The sequence below is a fragment of the Carassius carassius genome, chromosome 11 (genome assembly GCF_963082965.1).
Source record: "Carassius carassius chromosome 11, fCarCar2.1, whole genome shotgun sequence".
Classification (NCBI taxonomy): Eukaryota; Metazoa; Chordata; class Actinopteri; order Cypriniformes; family Cyprinidae; genus Carassius; species Carassius carassius.
In genome coordinates, this window is record NC_081765.1 from 15,539,049 (window position 1) to 15,560,903 (window position 21,855).

Below are 21,855 nucleotides of genomic sequence, written 5' to 3' on the forward strand. Positions count from 1 at the left end.
GGGCGACGGGGGCAGACTTTTGTGCTGATGTCGGAGTGAAGGTTGCACAGCGTTTTTCCGTAATGCTGCCGCCGGGTCCGTTCTTCAAGTTCGTTTCCAAGGAGGAGAGACGCCTCGCGCCAGGGCTCCGCCCCCTTCTCCTGAATGCGCGAGCAGCTGCTTTCAAACCCAACTGCTCAATTGCATTCATCCTCGAGAGGGAACAAAAAAGTGGCTATTTATTAGAATACTTGTTTTGTATTGTTCCGCGTCACACAAAAGGGGCTTTATTATGTAAGAAGGAACCCTTTCGCCGGGAGAAACAATAACTTTAAATTGTCTTTAGAGTCTATAATAAATTTCATGTTCTTGTCTCTCTCTCAGTCTGTAGTGAGTGGTGGGACTGGGAGCTGGGTATAGCTGGCCTTGGCACACTAAGCGTAGATTTTAGCAAGGATGGCAGTCTGGCGAGTGGCTTTGGCTGGGTTAGGACAGCGATAGAACCGGTAAGGACGATTTTACATTACTGCAGATGAAGGACAGTGCAGTAAGAATTAAAAAAAAGATTTAGATTGATATGTATTTCTCTTATGGGGAAAGGCTTACTTTTGGACATTTTAATAAATTGGAAGTTAATATTCTCGTCTGGAAGCGTGATATATTGAGACGACGTCGTCTGACTAACTGGTTAACGGCAAGACAGAAGTTCGGTGCGTAAGTACGAACTGCGCCATAAAGCCTGTTAACAGAGAGCATCGGTCAGTTTTACTGAGCTAACTGGTTTGCATGATGTGCTGTCTGTAACGTTACTCGTGGATTCTTGATGGAAGTTAGCCATGCAGTTTTTTTTTTTTTTTTACATTTGCAGCTTTAAAAGAAAACCTGCAAGGGCAAACATACTCACTCCTCCGTATATATATATATATATATATATATATATATATATATATATATATATATATATATATATATATATATATATATATATAATTTAATTTAATTGTAAAAGTTTGAATTCAGTATGCTATTTAATTAAATTAATTTAATATCTATATCAAAATATGTGAGCCAGTGTTTGTTTGTTATCTATCTATCTATCTATCTATCTATCTATCTATCTATCTATCTATCTATCTATCTATCTATCTATCTATCTATCTATCTAATGTTGATTAAACGTATTGTCCCAGTTTTTTTTTTTGCCTGTTTATAAGTTAATAATTATAATTAAATTAAAATAACTTAGGTTGAGTGATACGAGGAATATAACTTTTAGTTGGACATTTGATCATCAGACTGTCACTATCGTTTGTTTAACAGGATATCATTTTCAAGCGTCTAAGCCATCGTCTTACCACAGCCCTTGTTAAGTAAAGTAAAGCCACACAAAGGACTTAAACGTTCAAATTAGGTTAAACAAGTCTACAGCAACAAACAAGTTTAGCACGCTTCAATTTTGCAGTGAAATAGCCATAGTAATGAACAGTTATACAAACACTGAAAGCTCATAGTCAAAAGAAGACCTGGACCACAAATATGAAAAATTTTACTTTTTATTAAATTGGATTATTTTAATTATCAGTTCACATTTCGCTTATTGTTATTTTGGGATCTTAAACTGCATAGAGCAGGTTATATTCCCGTCCCCTTGTTCGATCCCTCATCACCTACTTATAATGTTTTGTGAACTGGACTGTCGCAAGCACCTGTAACTACTACTATTAAACTTTTACTTTAATTTTACTTTTAGGCCTTCTTCTTTCTTTTTCAAATTTCTTCTTCTTTTTATTTTTTTTTTTTTATTTTTTATTTATGTTACAATCGTCTGTGTTTTAGATAACTGCTGTAACCCCGGCTCTCGCACGTGTGCTAACAGAGCCCTATTGCCCCGAGCGCGCGCAAAACAAAGACCCTGTGAAGAGCGCGACACTGGAGCAAAATAAGAACTGACAAGGTACGTTGTTCCAAGAGGGTCACAATGTGGTTTAGCACTCTCATCCGAAGGAATAGAATTTATTATTATTATTATTATTATTATTATTATTATTGTTATTAAATCTGCTTAATCATTAACACAAAAATAACAAAATATTTTGAACTATTATTTTGAATTATGACAACATTTTGAATTAAATTCAAATTGACATTTTATGGTAGGCTTGTATGGCACATTTTTAAATAAAAACCAGTCAAATAAGTTTTATACTATCTACTAAAATTAATAGCATTATATAATTATTGGTCATATTATTGCTCAGTGCTGGTGGAGCTTGCTTTGGTGTGGGCATATTTGAAACAAAACACATAAAAAAACTTTCATATTAATGTGCCATCTTAAGTAGCCTATGTTTAATAAAATTATTGCTTTTTTCAAAATAATGTATTTTTAATTAAAATACGTATAAAAGAAAATAATAATTTTATCAACATTAAAAGATTGGCTAGACACCATCACTGGGTAAATGACCATATCTAAACTATTGTTACGTGGGCAATGAAAAGCCCTTATCTTAAAACATGTTTTTGTTTATTTGATTTAGTAAATCGTTCTTGTAACATTTCAAAAATATGATAACATTCCTACAGGGTATGTATTCAAGTTATATATTTTATGCGTATTGGAATCAAACTTGATGGCAAAATGATAATTTTGCGGTCCAGGTCAAGAATATATTTGTCTAGTCTTTCATGAACAATTTTCTCGATCGGTCATACGATTGGCTCACATGTGAAAATGTAAATATTGTACAATTATCCTTGCTCTAGTTAAATAAAAATAACAAGTCTGATTTTCATTTAGACATCACCTTCATGTTTGCCTTCCATTTGTTGTCTTTTTATTTGGATAAACTTTAGACTTTCAGAGTTTTCCAGCCTATACCAATTTAAAGTCATCAAATTTACGCGTTTCAAAATCTTAGCAGTGCACCACCAGACGGCAGTGTCCTCGATTTAGAAACCTCTATTTAAAATAGTGTTGTTTACCTCTTAAAATATTGTGTGATTTAATATTATTTCACTCAAAGAATAACTTATTATAAAGTTCTTATGAAGGGAATTATGTGTGGTGATTTTCTTTGGCAAAAAAAGATGTGAATCGAATGCAAAATGAAATTACGGTCGTTTTTAGCCTACTGACGTTTTTGACATCCTATTTTAGAAAGTGCACTTATGAAAAATTCATTTCGACTGATTTTTTTTCCCTTTAACTGTTTTGTAATCAGTCATTCAAGCATGCATATCTGACAAGTAGTTGGCTACCCTTTACGCACAAAGATTTGGCAAGACGTCACGACAGGAGCATTGGAGCCATTACAGTTATTATAAAGAATTAGATCGCATCTTGTAATGTCATCTAAATGGATAAAATCTACCATTTGTCTCCTGGTCATTTATAGCAACCATTGAAGAGGCTCAAACTGCTACCTCAGTATTTACTCTACTTTAGAGGGGGCGGTGTTGACCCTTTGTGCACCCCGCCTAGTTCTTTCCTCGTTGTCTACGTCACATGACCGAGCTCCATGCAAATCGCTCTTCACTGGAACGCCATTGGCTGCTCGCTCATTTTAATCGCTGTCAAAACGCATCATATGGCCACCGCTTTAACTAACTCTTCAACTCCATTAGGAAAAGTAACTCAAACCCACGTTCAATTAATGTGGATGTGAAACGGCAGTCGGACACTACACTAAACAGGCTACAGGAGACCCCGAAACTAACAGCAAACGGTTGGGAATAAGCTGAATTCCACATTTCACCGGAACTCCACTGGTTTGTGAGGCACCTGCTTCAAGCGGACTAGAGAGCGCAGAAAGTTCATGCTTTTTCTCTGCTAGCTGAGTACTTCTAAGCCACTTGAATGTATAGCATGATGATGGAAACGGACCTGCATTCCCCGGGACCCCAGACCAACACGAATCCGGGGCAAACGGGTCCAAATTCGGGGAGCAAAGCCAACCAAGACCGCGTAAAAAGACCCATGAACGCTTTCATGGTCTGGTCCCGGGGCCAGCGCAGAAAAATGGCCCAGGAGAACCCCAAAATGCACAACTCTGAAATTAGCAAAAGACTCGGTGCCGAGTGGAAGGTGATGTCAGAGGCTGAAAAGCGGCCCTTTATTGATGAGGCGAAGCGATTGCGAGCAATGCACATGAAGGAGCATCCGGATTACAAATACAGACCGAGGCGCAAAACCAAGACCCTGCTTAAAAAGGACAAGTATTCGTTGGCTGGCGGCTTGCTTGGCGGTGCGGGTGCTGGGGTTGGGATGAGTCCTGCAGGGGTCGGCCAGAGATTGGAGAGTCCTGGGGGTCACGGAGGCTCAGCCGGCGCTGGCTATGCACACATGAACGGCTGGGCGAACGGCACTTACTCCGGTCAGGTGGCCGCCGCGGCAGCAGCGGCTGCGATGATGCAGGAGGCACAGCTTGCTTACAGCCAGCACCCAGGTAGTGGGTCTCACCATCACCACGCTCATCACCATCACCCGCACAACCCTCAGCCCATGCACCGCTACGATATGACTGCTCTTCAGTACAGCCCCATCTCAAACTCCCAGAGCTACATGAGCGCCTCTCCGTCTGGCTACGGTGGGATATCGTACACGCAGCATCAGAACTCCAGCGTCGCTTCTTCTGCAGCCATCGGAACGCTGAGCTCGCTCGTCAAGTCCGAACCCAATATAAGCCCTCCGGTTACCACACACTCACGAGGCCCCTGCCCCGGAGACTTGAGAGAGATGATTAGTATGTATTTACCGACCGGTGAGTCCGGGGATCCGTCAGTGCAGAGCAGACTGCACGCCTTACCGCAGCACTATCAGAGCACAACCGCCGGAGTAAACGGAACTGTCCCATTGACGCATATTTGAAACAGCTGATGGAAAGTGACGGGTAACGCGCATTCAGAAACACTCCACCAAAATATTTACCCAATTTTTTTTTTTTTTTTTTTAGATTGTCTTTGAACTACTTTTGTACAGAATGTTTTATGATGTTCTTGTAAATTAAAGGTAAATATTGTTTCGATTGCATTTCGGAGAGAAACTGAGATCTTATCAAATGTATCACTTTTAGGAAAACATTGTTTAAATATGAATTCTTTAAAAATGATTCAACAGCGTTTCTGGCCAATATGCGACATACTGTTATTCTTTAAATATTTAAGTTTCTGTGCAAATTGACTTGAATTGATAATAACAAAAATCTAGAATAACGCAATGAAATGTTTTTGAGAGCCCATATAGAGTTTTCTGCTTATTACATTTACCAAAACGTTTGTACACGTGAATTAATGTACCAGATTTATGTTGTAATATTTCTTGTAAATTGTGAATAAGTTTTAATATTTCAAAAGACTGGCACGTCACTGCTGCTGTACATAATTTATGACATGCATTCCTGCCAGTTTTAATCGTAACCTTGCGTTGATTCATGGTCTAAATAAAATTGGAGAAAAAGTTACTCTGCTCTAAATTGGTGTTAGTTTTATTATCCAATTCATCAGACTTTGTCATTTAATACGTGTTTGATTGACCACTCTATCTAATGGACACTTTCTCTTCGTTGATTGAAGACAAAATATCAGTCAGAAGATATTGATTTATTTTGTTTTAAGACCTTTATATTTTATGTGTATTTTATAAGCATGAACGTGCTGCTAATGAGATCTTTGAAAGTATCAAAACATTGAAAATGTATTTCTAAATAGGTCACACTTTAGCTTACACGTCTTAGAAACTTGAACAATTTCTTACAATTAATATGCATTAGATAGGGGGAATTATATAGGCCTGTAGTCCTTTAATGTTGTTTTTAAATGTTCTTTTTAAAATGTGCTTTAAATGTGTGACTCCTTTTTAAGCTTTTTTTTCGCAATAACATTTTACAATCAGCCGATTGCCTACACTAATAATACATAAATTATCATTCAAAAAACGCGAAGATGCGTTAACAAACTTAATATCGTATTGCATTAATGAAATATCAGGATACTTAAATGCTACTTAAGATACAAGACTTCAGGTCTATATTTATTTATAATTTGAATTGTTTGTTTACTTAATTAGGTCGTAGCTCTGTACTCAGTTCACCTTTACTTATTCCATTGTAGACTTTGTTTGGTACTTAAGGTGCATAATTCTGAGTACTTGAAGCATGGACACAAACTAAATGCGTATCATTTAGGCAAGGGCTGGTTTGACCACTTGCTTAATGTTTAGTGACCTGAAATTGGATTAACTGTCATTTTGTCCATCACAAAAATATTTACAGTTCAGTTCACATTTTGTTTAACTGACGTTTTTACCTCTATAGTTAGCCTGATTTTTTTAACCACAAGAGTAAATTACTAATTACTACGTGATTACTTGTGTATTTTGTTAGTAACAACTTTGAAAAGTAATTCACCTGTTAGACAGCACACCTGTGTGTTTAAAAACATCATCAATGTAGCGAGTTTTTCACTCGAGATGTTCCCATTATTTGGTGTAATGAAAAGCCCACGTTTCTCTCTTAAAAGTAGATTTAATTAACAGGAAATAGAAGTAGAAATTTGAGTAGGTCCACCGATTAATCAAATCTACATATTTCTGTTCTGAATTAACAATCTATGATTATTTGATAAGTGTTATTTCGTAGGCTATGTTATTTACGATTTAGTTTGTTTTGTGTCATTTATTCGTGATTCCCTGCATGTGAAGAATTGAGTCGTTATAAGACCTTTGTGGCTGAACACACAAAAGACGCTGACCTCTGGGACAGAAAGTCAAAGGTTATTACAGTTACCTGCTGTCTCTCTGGGGTTAGTTTAGCAACAAGTGTCAGAAGTGCCGCAACACACTATGGCACCAGACGTCCTTTTTCTTGTTGGGATGCGCATGTGAGGCCTTCAAGTCTGCAAGTGCCACTTCACACACTTAAAATAAGTATAAAGCAGAACAGGCTCAGGAGTGTTAGAACTGTAATATAGGGTACATCATAAATTGAACGATCTTGGTCTTGCAGCATGACCTTAAATAAAATTTTCTTCCATTATAGGAATTTTTTAGGGTTTTTTCCGCCATATATATATATATATATATATATATATATATATATATATATATATATATTCATGAAATCGTATATTTAACTGCCCATAATTGTGAACACACTCCACTAACGACACAACATGAGAAGGTCCACTCAGAATCCATTTGCATTTATCTGCAGACGAAAAAACTACACGGATTAGCGCTGAAAATAGAGAGGCGGAGAACCAAGTCACGGCACTTGCCAGGTTAAAGAGAAGCGTTCTGGTAAATTTAACCAAAATAATTTACTACCCCGCCAAAAGAGGGGAAGACACGCGGGGTGGGATGATTGAAAAGGATGGGATGGAGCTCGAGGTGGGAGGGGTGGCGGTGGACTCGAACCAATAAATCGTCTCAACGTGCGATACCCTTATCTATAGCCACCGATATATTCTGTGCTGGGAAACCATCAACACTGCTGGCTCGTACGAAAACTCCCGATCTCTTGCACTCGCTGTCCTAAATGGGGATAATTAGCATCACTTTATCACGCCTCTGCATATTTTCTCCCTTCTCCAAAAAACCCGGTACACTGCTATTGGTCGCCGCTCTGTCACAGAAGATTAGGAGACAGATTGCACGGAACGAATGTGCTGAACGAGATTAGGGAGGAATAGAAATAGCAACTGGGCCAATAAATTCCTCGCGAGGGCCTTATCGTGCAATTACACGTTGACATGTTTAACAATCTTGCTGCCTCTTAATCCTGCGCCCTTGCAAGAGGAGAGATGCTGCGCCGTAATTTCTGCAGCCTGTGATTCCGGAGCAGTAATTTAAGCATGTATGCAGAACGCCACGAAAAAGCAACTTTGTTCAAACTTTCATTTACCAAAATAATGTTACTGTCTTTCAGCTAATTATAAATTATTTGTTCCCCACCGTGACCAACAGTCTCTTTTACCCGCGACAGATACAGACCAGGGGCTCGGGTATTGTCGCATGTTAATCAGATTCAACCCTATAAATTTGAATACGATTTTTGTCTGAATTGCGTCATTATTTCTCGGAAGCGCAAACAGTAGGCTAATTCAGTGGACTAATTTGTTGATGCACCCGTGGGATTGCTTTTCACAGTTTTCTCGTGTTGTTGTTCATCACTGAGAATCCAATTACCATTATAAAACGACTGCTGTTCAAAAAAGTCTAGACTGCTTTATCTAAGAAAAAATGCTAGCTGACCAACGCAAGGCTATATGAATTTTCAAGGCGCTTATGAAGCAAACTGCTTGTTTAATAAACTAGCCTTCCGTGCCTTAACAGTCTGTTTTGTCTTTCTCTGTCTCTCTTCCTATCCCTCTCTCTTTCTCTCGTCCTCGTGTTCGGCAGAGAGGTCTGTGTAAGGATGATTGTGAGAGACTCTGCTGGAATTTGGCAGGCCCGCAGCTTGGAGAGGTGCCCCACGCTGTGACTCCCATTCAGCGGTCCAGCGCGCTGTGAGGTTGGGAAGTTTCACTGAGCCGTGCACTCAATGGCTCCACAAAGCTGATTACAAGCCCCAGTGAATTCCTGAAGAGACCGGGCAGCCACGCAGGTGTGCGGGAAACCGGGGCAACCCTTCAGAGTTATATGACAGAGCAAGACAACCCGGGAGCCCACACAAAAAGCAAAGCGTCCCGGGAAGCGGCCAGGGATCTGGTGGGAAAAGAACACCTCAAATGCCCTCTCCCTTGCGTGAAAAGGGAAGGGAGGAGAAACTTTCCGAAGGCTTATTAAAACGATGCCCAGTCTCCCCAAGACAGTGAACTAAAATGCCTGTAGTTAGCTACTTTTAGCACACATTTCTGTCTTCATTTTTGCCATATGCATTCTGAATCCAGTCTAGTTTCTCGTAAGATGGGGGGTTCGGGGTTCACGACGATTCATAAAACGTAAAGACCTGCTCTCCTTCACCGTGCCCAATTCATTTCCCCTGGTGCGAAAAATCTACATCAATGAAGCAGACGGCGTATTTAATTAGAGCGGAGTCTAACTATCAATTACTCAAGAAAAACACAGGATCCCCAAGGACCGGTAATCAGCGCGCCAACAGTCGGCCGCGCGCTCATTACAGCAAAGCGACAGGCGGGAATAATAATCAGGGCGCGGCGACGCATCTGCCTACAGTATTTCCACTGCTTCCTGTTGCCTCTCAGAAGTTTAATAACTCGTAGTTTTTGCTCAATTTAACCCAATGGTGACTGACTTGTAGGCGATATGAGACTTTTTAATGGTTTTGCTTACTGAATTAAATTATGCCCACTGTCTTTTCTCTTCTAGATAGGCTATAGGCTATGCTCGTTCACTTTACATATATAATTAAAAACAGGTAGTAATAATTTCAGAATTTGTAAGAAGTTTACTTGGTGGTCATTTTTGTCAGCATTTTCAGTTTCCTGTCGTCTTTACATGGGCCTGATTGGAACGAGTAGTTTTGAAATTGTGTTCTTCCAAGGAAGCTTGTTTGTGTTTCTAGCTCTGCTGGGAATTAAAAAGAGATTGTCATGTTAAAGTTTTAGCACTGCTGTGAAGAGTGAGCTTGAATTTATTGCCATATGCTGTTGTAAGTTGTACTCAGTTCAGAGATCAGTGTTTGTCTTTCTTCCTGTCAACATCCCATACAACTACATTTATCATTTGTGTGGTTGTTAGTAGTTAGTAGAAAGAGATTTATTGGAGTTTTCCTCATTTTTATTAGTGTTCGACTTGATTTTACAACTTTATATTAATACCACTGTTCACAATCAAAGTTAATTAATCAAATAATTATTTATTAAATATGAAATATTTTGAATGTAGCCTCAAAATACCATGCACATATGGACAGTCTAGTGTCAACATTTCCTCAGTTTAAGTGAGGGCTCAGTCTTACTTTATACGGCTAATTTAATCCTCCGCGAAGTCAACAAGGGCTAATTGAGATCAGCGGGGCGCTAACACCCATTCACAATCAGTTTCTCCCGTGTCCCGCGATTGTCCTGTTGCTTGGGTTTTGGGCTCTCGGAAGTAACCATATTGCGGCAGTCTATAGATCAAGACTATATTGGCTTTGATTTCTGAATTATACAAATGCCAAAGGTCTCTGAGATGTAGGCCTCTGAGATGTAGGCATGTTTCAGTTCCCATGCTTAGCCTTATAAATATAGGCTCCTATAAATCTATTCCAGTCTTGGCCTCACCTGTGTCCTGTCACCCCTGCTGTCCTCATATGATTAGAGGACAAAAGCACTTACCCGGCCCGGCTATGGTAGTCAATCAGCCTCAACGGACTATTCTAATTGAGGGGAAAGGCGAGAGGAAGACGAACAGTGATCCCAATTGTTCGGCGAATTTCACAGCTCAGCGCAGCTGCAATGCTACTATTCTCTCCCAATACAATCTTCCTTTATTTCTGACACAACGCTACTGTAAGCTGAAGTCTGTGCGAACAGGAAGGGAATTTGGAATAGGCCTACTCACGATTTTCCTATAAAAGTTGTCATTTTATACCAGAAACCATAGTTTTGTGGCATATCATACAACTGAAGAGATAAATGAGACGCGCTCTGAAGTTTTTGAGGAGCTGTCCAGGTCCTGAAATGAACGCGACTCAAACGCATATCCGCATACGTTCTCTATAGCACAAGCGAACAATCTTTTAATAAATGTAAGTTAATAAGTTTATTAGTAGCCTTCTTAATAGTAATGCATTTTCTAATGTGCGCTCTGCATTTCTTTCTTTCCGCCTCTTTATACTTCGAGTAGCCTCACCTCTGCACGACTCTCGTGTGAGTTGTTTAAATAAAAAATTGGTCAAAGTTAGTGCTTCGGGTTTTTGGACAAATCCAATAAAGAATATGAATATGTTCGTCCTGCCTGTCATATCGAATGAAGATTTGAACACAAATTAATAAGAATATCACTTGGTGCATAATAGGTATTCTATCACAAAGACAGATTTGAATTCGTTTATGCCACCATAATGATTTTAGTTATTTGAAAACTCGATTTACTGTGTCATTTTACAACCCTATTTGGTTCTGATTAGCCATTGTTTTTGTTTGTCTTTCTCCCATTTTTCAGTCTGAGATCAGCTGCACCTAGAAAACAACTTGTAGCAAATATACAAAAAGAATGACAACTTTAACTGTAAATTATTTTTTTCTTGCATCTAGTTTGACCCATCTCACAAGGTGCCCTTCCTCTCAGCAGGGGTCAGAAAATAGGCCTGAGATTTGTTTGTGTTTTACCGCTGCTGGAGTCCCACTGTGCATCTGTATTATGTGATGGGATAAACTTTGACTGCGTCTGATTGTGTTGCTTTTACATCTGAAAGATGGAGCGAGAGACAGAAAGAAACAACAATAAAAGAAGTTGATGTTTATGGATTGGTCATTGATTTTGTTGCTCTTGGCTGTATATGGGCCCCTTTTTTAATCAAGACAAACAAGGATATGGAAGCGTGCACAGCAGCTTGGGCTAAAGCTGTAGGAGTGGATGGAGTCTGCGTGGACAGTCGGTGACAGTTGAAGTACCTGCCCTGAGGACTGTGTGACGGATTGGGGGCAGAGGGGTTATGGGTGATAATGACACACCCCACTGAGTGTTATTACTTAAAGACTGTGCTGGGCTGAAATGACATTGTAATGGGATGGGGCTTTTTGCCTCGTTTTCACAGCACTGGGCGCTCTAGCTCAGCAACTTACTTCCCGCTTCTGTGTCCTCTTTTGTCTGCTGTACAACTGCTTCTTTGCTGCTGCCGCCCCCTGTCTATTTCCCTGTCCCTCATTCTCTCTCACTTCCCTATTTTTTCTAGTGTCTGCTTACATGCATTATAGAGACTAATTTTTATGCATGCATAGGTTCCTGGCAGAAATTTGTTGAATAATTTTTTTGATCTGCCTCTTACACTGAAAAAACCTTATGTGTGTCTGTACTAGCTTCAGTGCACCTTTCATGCTTACTACTGAAAACATGGCCTGTATGGCTCAGATCATGCTCTGGATCAGATCAGCTCTATAGCAAGCTTTAATGAGATCCCCCCACAGCACGACTCAGGCTCATATACTCAAGTTACAAAGTAAATAAAACTCACAGATATCTTTCCTACTCAAAACATCTACCAAAATAAAATTCCTTGTTTTGCAGTGCATTGTGCTCAATGTTAGAAGTAAACATATAGATTGTGTTTTTTTTTTTGAGTGCTTTGCGGTTAGTTTGTGGTCTGCAGTGACAAGCCCCTGGTGTGAGTAAGGTGGCACTCATATTGTGAATAATAAGCAGCTTTCCCTCTAATTGTTTCAGCTCTTACATATAGATGGACTCCCTATGTTCATATACAAAGGTTTTTTTAGCCCTAGTGGTTACTTTCCTCTAGCACTTAAAACACATTTAGATTGAGCTCAACCTTCAGATTAATCAGAATGACCAGCCACCTTTCAGTGTGTGAGTGTGTGTTTATTGAATATTGGGGTGAATGGGTTGTAACAATATGCTCATGTCATGTCATGATACTCTCATTATACTTTAATCAACATCAAAATAGAGTTAAAATGGTATTTTAATTTTTTTATTACTTTCTAAGACATGATAAGCAGTTAACAAAAAGTATACTGTTTATTAAAATGCTACATTATGTGGTACATTGGTGGGAAACTTGAATAGGTTTTGGACTTGGTGACACCAGAAATATTAATGATTTTGCATTAAAATACAGAATTAGACACATGCTGTATGCTTGGACTCTGTACCTGACTACATACATTAAAAGTTTTAAATATTGTATTTTATTAAATAATTTATTCTATATTTAATTTATTATTAATAATTAAACATGGAAGCTCAAATGTGAGTTTGTATACAATATTTAAAGTTTAAACCTTTAAACTTCTGTCTTATGTTTTCATGCAATTAAAAGATCAGTCTGAACAGAATTTAAAAAATATCTGGAGTATAAACTGGTCATATTATATTGCCATTCACACACGTTAATTGGATTTGAATGATCTGGCCCTAATAAACAGAATTCAGTCTCTGCATTCACACACTGTTTTCAGAAAGAGTAATTCAAACTAAAAAAAAAAAAATCAGTGGATGACTTTTAACTTTCCCTGCATGCAATCTTTTTTAACTTTTAAAGCAATAATAAAAAGTAATTCATCTTCAGAATAATCTGCCAGTACTCACAACACAAACATGCATTGTGGCCAAACTCTCAGTGAAAGTGTGAGCTGTGTATTTTGAGATATTACTGCAATGATTCATGCACATGCTGGTCTCTGTTTCAGTCAGCTCCTTGTGAGTATGCGTATTACTCTGACCCTGCACCTCTGATGTGTTTGCAGAAAAAAAGAGAGTAATGCAGTTTCTGTGAAGAGTAACCTTAAACACAGTGATGACTTTATGGCTGATGGATTTATTTAAGCTGAGCAGCGAAGCTGTTTAAATTGCTGTGATTCCTCTGTTTCTAATGTGGCAGTATTTCTCTGCTGTTATTTTATATATAAAAGCTGTTATTTCTCTCTGAGTCGCAGAGCCAATACCTGAGGCCTCTGCCAAAAAAGCCAATCCTTTTACACTGTTAAGCGAGAAATCTTTTAGTGAACGCAATACACAGATGTCTCTTTCAATCAAAAATACTGGCAAACACACACACAGTTTGGTGTTTATTTTAAGTAGAGGAGATAGGGTTAATGAGGGGTCAGGAGGTGACCATAAGAAACAACGACTCAGTTTCCTCTGGATGTCACTGATAGCTCTTACTGCAGCTGACCTTTGACAACCCTTACAGTGAGTGATCAACAGACTCTGCCATTTAGATGGACTAGATTACAATATCATTGTGATGGACACATGATCCTTTTTACAAGGGTCACTGAAATATAGCTTTCAATGATAACCAAAATCACAGCTAAAGAGGGTCCATTTGTAACAACGACCTTAGGTACTGACACTATTGATGCCCTTTGAAATTGCATTCAGTTTGAATCAAAACAATTTCCCACCTTTTGATCTAAATACACTAGTTCCAACGTTTATTTATTTATTTTTGTGTGTGTGAAAGATGCTCACCAAAACTGCATTTATTTGATCACAAATACATTAAAAACAATGATATAGAGTGCTGCACCCATGACGTCAAAACCTGGAAGACTAAAGAAATCTTTACAGAGCCAAGCTAAGGCTGTTCATGCCTGCTCAAAATTCAGTGTAAAGACGCAATGCCTCAAAAGCACTAAGACTTATGCCTGCTCAGACCCACCTCAGTCCCTATCAGATATATAATTGCTTTTTATATGTTATAATCAGTATAAAGATGCCTGAATGCCACTTTAGAAGTGCCTCTGTGCCACCTTTGCAGTGTAAATTTGGTTTAATTCACCACTGGGTCCCCTGAGATTCCCCTAATGGGTTTTTCAATTCATGAGTAAAATCAAGTCTGTGGTTAATATAATATGATGATATTTTGACATTTTGTTCTACAACATACACTCACACCCCTAATGCTCTTAGTTACTTATTAGAAACAGAAGTTTAAAAAAATAAATAAATAAAAAATAAATAAACAGAACTGATTCAAAATTCATGTTTTTGTCATGGGTGTGTAATTTTCATTGTACTGTAGATCAAAATAGTACCAAGTAACAACAAGTTATGATTACCTATTTTGCTCATTAATTGAAAAGCACCATTATACCCAGGGAGATCTAGAGGAAACCAGTGGTGAATTAGTCTTGAATTTTAATATCATGGCTGCAGAAATTATTATTATTATTATTTTTATTCATTGTTATTGTTATTATTATTAATTTTATATTTATATATAATGATTTGATAGGCAGCGTTTGTGAGCGGCTCTGCTTTGTGTACAGCCATTACCAGGGAATCTTAGATCGCTACCACTCCAACAGCGCCTATATATATATAAAATTATGCAAGTGACATATCAATAGGATTTTGGTACAATAAAGAGTCAGATTTTTGTTTGTGTTGTTTTTCACATAATTTCAGGTAACTGGTATAAATCTCAGACTGGTTTGGTCAATAGTTTGCCAGGTGTTCTTAGGTAAATGGAAACTCTACTTAAAGAGGTTGTTCCACATTATTAAGCAAGTCACAGTTCTCATGAAATATGGTGGGGAAGAAAGATCTTTCTGAAGATGAAAAATATGAAACAATGCAATGTCTTGCAAAAGGCATCAAAACATACAATATTTTTCTAAAAGCAAATAGAGATTATACTGTTGAGCTGCAGACAGGTGTCTGAAGCTGCCGGAGTCTCAAGATCCTCTCCATGCAGACTTGCAATTGAGTGTAAAGCTGTGTTTCAGTCACTGCTAACTAAACCTCACGAAGAGAAACCTGCACAGTGGCTGTTGAAACACATGAAGACTTGTTTTTAAATAGTTTTATTCACTTTCGAATGCTTCAGTACAATGGATGGTCCAGATAAATGGATCTCTGATAGTTGATGAATGGCCATCCTATTCCAATGAGACTGCAACATCAGCAAGGAGGCAGTGGGTGATGATTTGGGTTGGAATATTGGGAAGTGTAAGGTCATTTTAGGGTGTGAAAAGGACTTCTGCAAGATATGTGGAGTTCATAACTGACCATTTTCTGCTGTGGTATAAATTGAACAAATAGTGTTCTCAGAAATAAAAGGATTTTCTTGCAGAATAACACACTATCACATGCTGCATAAAAACCATAATGCTAAACAGTTTAAAAATGTGTTTCTACAGCCACTGTTTATGTCTTTCTTTCTTCAGTCAAAAAGAGATTAAGGTTTTTGATGAAAACATTCCTGGATTATTCTCCTTATAATGGACTTCAACGGCTAACGGTTGAAGGTCAAAATGACAGTTTCAGTGCAGCTTCAAAGGGCTCTACCAGATGAGGAATAAGGGTCTTATTTAGTGAAACGATCAGTCATTATCTTAAAAAATTAAAGAAAAAAGTATATGCTTTATTAACAGAAATGCTGGCCTTGCACTGATCTGCGATGCGCTTCCAAGTCGAACATGCAAAGACTAAGTCAAAAGCTGTTTACAAAAAAATGTAATATGTGTCATTTAACATTCAACAACTTTTGAATGGTCCTCCTTCTCCACATTTATAAACACTCACTGAGTCGGTTACTTCCGCCTACTTCAAGCGTGACCTTTTCAACGTAATTACGTATTATGTGAAGTCATGGATGCACATCACAGAGCAGTGCAAGGCAAATATTTCTGTTAATAAAGCATATACATTTATTTTTTATTTTTTTTAAATGACAGATCGTTTCGCTAGATAAGACCCTTATTCCTCGTCTGTTATCGTGTAGAGCCCTTTGAAGCTGCACTGAAATGTTAATTTTGACCTTTTTGGTAGTCCACTACAAGGAGAATAATCCTGGAATGTTTTTTTTATCAAAAAGGTTTGTTAACATCTTGGATGACATGGGAGTGAGTAAGTTATCAGGAAATTATAATTTGAAAGTGAACTGATCCTTTACTATATCGAATCAGGTGGAACTTGCTGCTTTGTCAAGGTGCATGATAGTACTGAAACACCGTCTAAGCTGTTCGCCAATAACAACGCACTGGGACAACCAACCAATCACAACACTAAGACTGTTTAAAATTAATTTAAACAGTCTGTTTTAATGCAGCTCAGAGGGGGACATATTTTGGTTTAAACATAAAACGTCTCTAGGTTACGTATGTAACCCCAGTTCCTCGAGGGAACGAGACGCTGCGTCGAAAGCGCTTTGGGGAACGCGTCCAGCGTAGGCGACTTTGAATATCGTGTGTAATCAGTCCAATGGAAGGGCGTGACGTCACCGACGTGGTGACGTAAGCGACCAGGAAGCTATAAAAGCACGTGCCACGCAGCTGGCGTCAGCTTCGAGTACCAGCAAGCGCCGGCAGGGGTGCCGGGGGTATGGCTCCGAGACGCAGCGTCTCATTCCCTTGAGGAACTAGGGTAACATACGTAACCTAGAGACGTTCCTCTTCAGGAACTCGAGCTGCGTCGAAAGCGCTTTGGGGAACGAGTCCTAACGCCGCCAGACTGTGGTGTGTATCCGAAGAGCACAGCTCAGGACAGGAGGACAGAAGCGCCTGGAGAGACATATCTAGGCCATAGAACCTAACAAATGTAGAGGGCGTGGACCACCCCGCAGCGTTGCAGATGTCCAGCATGGATACACCTGCTAAGAAGGCCTTAGAGGCCGCCATACCCCGAGTAGAGTGAGCCTTGGCTCCCGACAGCGGGGGACGACCAGAGGACTCGTAGGTAACATTGATAGCCTCGACTATCCAACGACTAATAGTCTGCTTAGAAGCAGGAGAACCCCTCTTGGGGGGACCGTAGCACACAAGCAATTGGTCAGTTTTTCTCCACAGGGCAGCTCTGTGGATGTATGCGTCCAGTGCTCGAACTGGACACATACAATTTAGCTTCGCCTGGTCGGGCTCCCGAAAGGGAGGAGGACAGAAGGCCTGCAGCACTACAGGTCGTGGTGTAACAGAGGGAACCTTGGGAACATATCCCGCTCGAGGGTATATGAACGCTTTAGTCATGCCTGGTGCAAACTCAAGATAAGAAGGGGCCACAGAGAGGGCCTGAAGATCTCCTACTCTCCGCAGAGAGGTAATAGCCAACAGAAAAGAGGTTTTAAGTGTGAGATGTCTGTCTGAGATATCTTGAATAGGTTCAAACGGGGGTTTGCACATTGCCTCTAACACCACAACCAAGTCCCACGGGGGAATACGGGACCGTACTGGAGGTCTCAGCCTCAGTGCACCACGGAGGAAACGTGTAACTAGGGGGTGTCTTCCCAAAGACTGACCGTCGAGAAGGGCGTGGTAGGCCGCAATGGCCGCCACGTAGACCTTCAGAGTAGAGTGGGTCAACCCTGCAGAGATCCTAGCCTGTAGAAACTCCAGAACTGTACCAACTGGGCAGTTTGCTGGGTCTAGCTGGCGGTCTCTGCACCATGAAGTGAAGAGCTTCCACTTCAGGGCGTACAGTTTCCTCGTAGAGGGAGCTCTGGATTGGAGAAGGGTCTCAACAACCTCAGTTGAGAGACCGGCTGCTAACAGTTGTGCCCCCTCAGGGGCCACACCCACAGCTTCCACAGCTCCGGGCGAGGGTGTACCTGCTGTGCCCTGCGCCTGTGAGAGTAGGTCTGTCCTGATCGGTATCTCCCACGGAGAGCCGTCGAGGAGCGAGACTAGATCTGAGAACCATACTCGGCCCGGCCAGAACGGGGCTACTAATAGCAGACGGGCCCCGTCCCGGCGTACTCTCGCCAGAACTCCCGGGAGCAGAGCGATAGGGGGAAAGCGTACAGACGAAGCCTCGGCCAGGTCTGTACCATAGCGTCCAGTCCCAGAGGAGCTGGATGAACTAGAGAGAACCAGAGGGGACATTGTGATGTCTCCTGAGTCGCAAAAAGGTCTACTTGAGTCCTGCCAAACACTCTCCATATCTGATCTACCACCCGTGGGTGAAGTCTCCATTCCCCGGGCCTCGGCCCCTGCCTCGACAGTATGTCTGCTCCCATATTTAACTTCCCAGGAATATATACTGCTCTTAATGAGAGGAGTTTGCTCTGGGACCACACCAGGATCTGGTGCGCCAGCTTGTACAAAGGGCGCGAACGCAGACCTCCCTGGTGGTTGATGTAAGAGACCACTGATGTGTTGTCGGTGCGCACCAACACATGGTGACCTCTCAGGTCTGGGAGGAAGTGCTTCAGTGCACGATAAACTGCTAGCATTTCTAGACAATTGATATGCCATTTTAGATGGCGATCGCTCCACAGACCACGGGCAGGGTGGCCACTCATGACCACACCCCAGCCGGTGAGGGACGCGTCTGTCGCTAGTGTCACACGGCGACAAGGAGCTCCCAGCACCGGGCCCTGATTCAAGAACCAAGGTTTCTTCCACATGTCTAAGGCACGGAGGCAGCGCCGCGTGACCTTGATAGTGCGAAGCGGATTGCCCCTCGGGGGAAATCCCTTGGTCTTGAGCCACCACTGTAGGGGTCTCATGTACAGCAGGCCAAGAGGTATCACGTTGGACGCAGCTGCCATCAGACCCAACAATCTCTGAAATTGTTTGACAGTGAGTGACTGGCCTTCTCTGACTCTCTTGACTGAGATGAGGATCGACTCGATACGAGCAGGGGACAATCGTGCCTGCATCGCGGTCGAATCCCATACTACGCCTAGATAGGTGGTTCTCTGAACTGGAGAAAGTACACTCTTCTTGGCGTTCAGTCTCAAACCCAGCTCCCCCATATGTGCGAGAACGACATCTCGATGTCGAACCGCAATCTGCTCTGACTGAGCTAAGATCAACCAATCGTCGATATAATTGAGAATGCGGATGCCCTGCATGTGCAGGGGGGCCAGAGCCGCATCTACACACTTTGTGAACGTGCGGGGTGAGAGTGCGAGGCCAAAGGGAAGTACTCGGTATTGGTAGGCTTCGCCCCCGAAAGCGAACCTCAGAAACTTCCTGTGTTGTGGAAGGATGGAGATATGAAAATATGAAAATGAAAATATGCGTCTTTGAGATCTATCGTGACAAACCAGTCCTCGGACCTGATCTGAGCTACAACATGATTGATTGTGAGCATTCTGAACTTCAGTCTCATAGCTGAACAATTTAAGACCCTCAAGTCTATAATCGGACGCAGCCCCCCATCCTTCTTTGGAACTATGAAATACCGGCTGTAAAATCCGGACTCCCTGTCCTGAGGAGGGACCACCTCGATGGCCCCCTTCTCTAATAGGGTTTTCATTCCTGTTCCATAACCAGACCCTGCCTGGGGCCCACTATCGTGTAAACGACCCCGTTGAATATAGGCAGCACGGAGCCGAACTGAATGCGGTAGCCTTTTTCTACTATATGCAGGACCCAACGAGATACATTTGGCAGTAGTTTCCACGCTGCTAAATAATCTACTAAGGGAATCAGTCTCTCGAGACTGACCTCTGGTGTAAGAGACCCCCGCAGGGGCGGCTTGCGTCCCAGCCCCGCTACGCGCATGGGCGGAGGATACTGAGAGCGATGCTCGCCTGGGGCCGCTGCGCCCTGGAGCACTGGCAGGGTTGGCAGAACGACCCCCAGAGGGCACTGAGGTGGGACGGGCACCGTGGACTGTGGTGTGTGCCGTTCTACCCCAGCGGAGGCTGCCCTCTGAAACCACGGGCCCTTGGCGTCAGGGTTTCTTGGCCGAGGACTTCTTAGCTTCAATAACTGTCCTTAGATCTAATTTGGGCTTAGAAGACCTCGGCCTAGAGCGTCGCTGAGACTCTCGTTCCCGACGCGGAGGAGCACGAGAGGCGACGCTCTGTTTCTGGGCCTCGCGGTGTGAAAAGCTAGGGTGAGGCTGGGGCATCTCCTTCCCAGATGCCCCGAGGGAGCGACGAGGGAGGAACTTATGGAACGCCACAGCCTGTTTGCGGGCCTCCTGGAACCTGTCGACGACAGAATTGACTGCATCGCCGAACAGGCCAGTCGGCTGGATCGGGGCGTCCATGAGGCAGACCATGTCCTGCTCTTTCATATCGGACAGGGTCAACCATAAGTGCCTCTCCGCAGCCACCATAGCTGCCATGGACCGCCCAATCGCTCGGGTGGTCTCCTTTGTGGCGCGGAGGGAGAGATCAGCAGTCCTTCTTAACTCAGAGATATCATGGGACTTGATTTCCTCTCCCTCGTCTAGCTCCTTAAGCAGGTCGGCTTGGTACGCCTGTAACACCGCCATGGTGTGCAGACACGCACCAGCCTGACCTGCAGCCGCATACCCTTTGCCCACCAAAGCCCAAGTTGTTCTTAGTGGCTTTGAGGGCAATGCCGGGGCCTTTAGAGACGATGCCGTGCCAGGGGACAGATAGCTCGCGAGCGTCTGTTCCACCCGGGGCATCGCTCTATAACCGTGCTCTCCCATCCCCGCTACATTTCCGTAGTAATCAGACGAGGGGATGTAGAGGCGGGCAGAGAAATGGACATTTCCACGACCTGGCGATCTCTTCATGCAGGTCGGGAAAGAATGGAAGGCCCCGGCTGGGAGGTGGCTGACTCGCGCGCAGGAAGCGTTCATCCAGCTTGCTTCTCTGCGGTTCAGTTGACTTTTCGGCGGGCCAATCGATGCTTAATTTGGCCACCGCGCGAGTAACCACCTCTAAGAGCTCCTCATACTGTAGCGAGTGGGGTGGCGAATCCCTATCGAGCGACTCCACATCGACCTTCTCGAAGGAAGAGAGGCGGAGCGTCGATCCCTCACCCTGAGTGGAAGGAACCGCTGTGCGTGCTTCCGACTCTAGGGATTGGGTGCCGGATCTGGCAGAAGTGGAAGGAGATAGGGACTGGCCCGTCTTCATTCCCTCCACCAGATCGACTTGCGAACCCCACGAGTGCAGCCGCCGTTCTGCCTCGGCAGAAGCGGGACCAGCACCGCGGGGAACGCTGGCGAAGGCCCCCTCCTCGAAGAGGGCCCTCCGGGAACGAAGCAGCCGCACCGACATTCGCTCGCAGTGCGGGCAGTCGGCCCCCTCGAGAGCCGACTCAGCGTGCTTTGAACCCAGGCAAACCACGCACAGGTTGTGTGTATTCCCACCCGTTATATATCCTGGGCAGGGAGGAACACACAGCCTATAACGCGATTTGGAATCGCCATCAGAGTGCTTAACTTTCGCCTTGCTTTTTGGCATGTCTAGGAGCTCTTTTAACTGGATAGACAACAGTAAATAAGACTCACAAGACGGACAAATGACATTCACACACAGAGCGCTTGCTGAAAGACGCGAAGCTGACGCCAGCTGCGTGGCACGTGCTTTTATAGCT

General features: G+C 42.4%; 1 protein-coding gene across 9 annotated transcripts in view; it reads left to right on the forward strand.

Annotated features, from left to right (window-relative positions):
* The first annotated feature begins 237 nt into the window (after positions 1-237).
* The window catches only part of LOC132152847 (transcription factor Sox-1a), a 31,218-nt gene continuing 9,600 nt past the window's right edge, over positions 238-21,855 (forward strand). For 3 of the 9 annotated variants that reach the window (XR_009436584.1, XR_009436585.1, XR_009436583.1), the window contains exons 1-2: positions 3,522-4,871; positions 8,378-8,805. Coding sequence is in view for 1 of the 9 variants with exons in the window: in XM_059561775.1 (XP_059417758.1) it covers positions 3,839-4,849 (1,011 nt within the window). In the remaining 8 variants the exon portion in view is untranslated. Of the gene's footprint in view, positions 486-1,815; positions 1,934-3,521; positions 4,872-8,377; positions 9,477-11,181; positions 11,391-21,855 lie in introns of those variants that run through there. The other 6 variants (XR_009436589.1, XR_009436587.1, XR_009436586.1 and 3 more) reach the window with 6 other exon arrangements.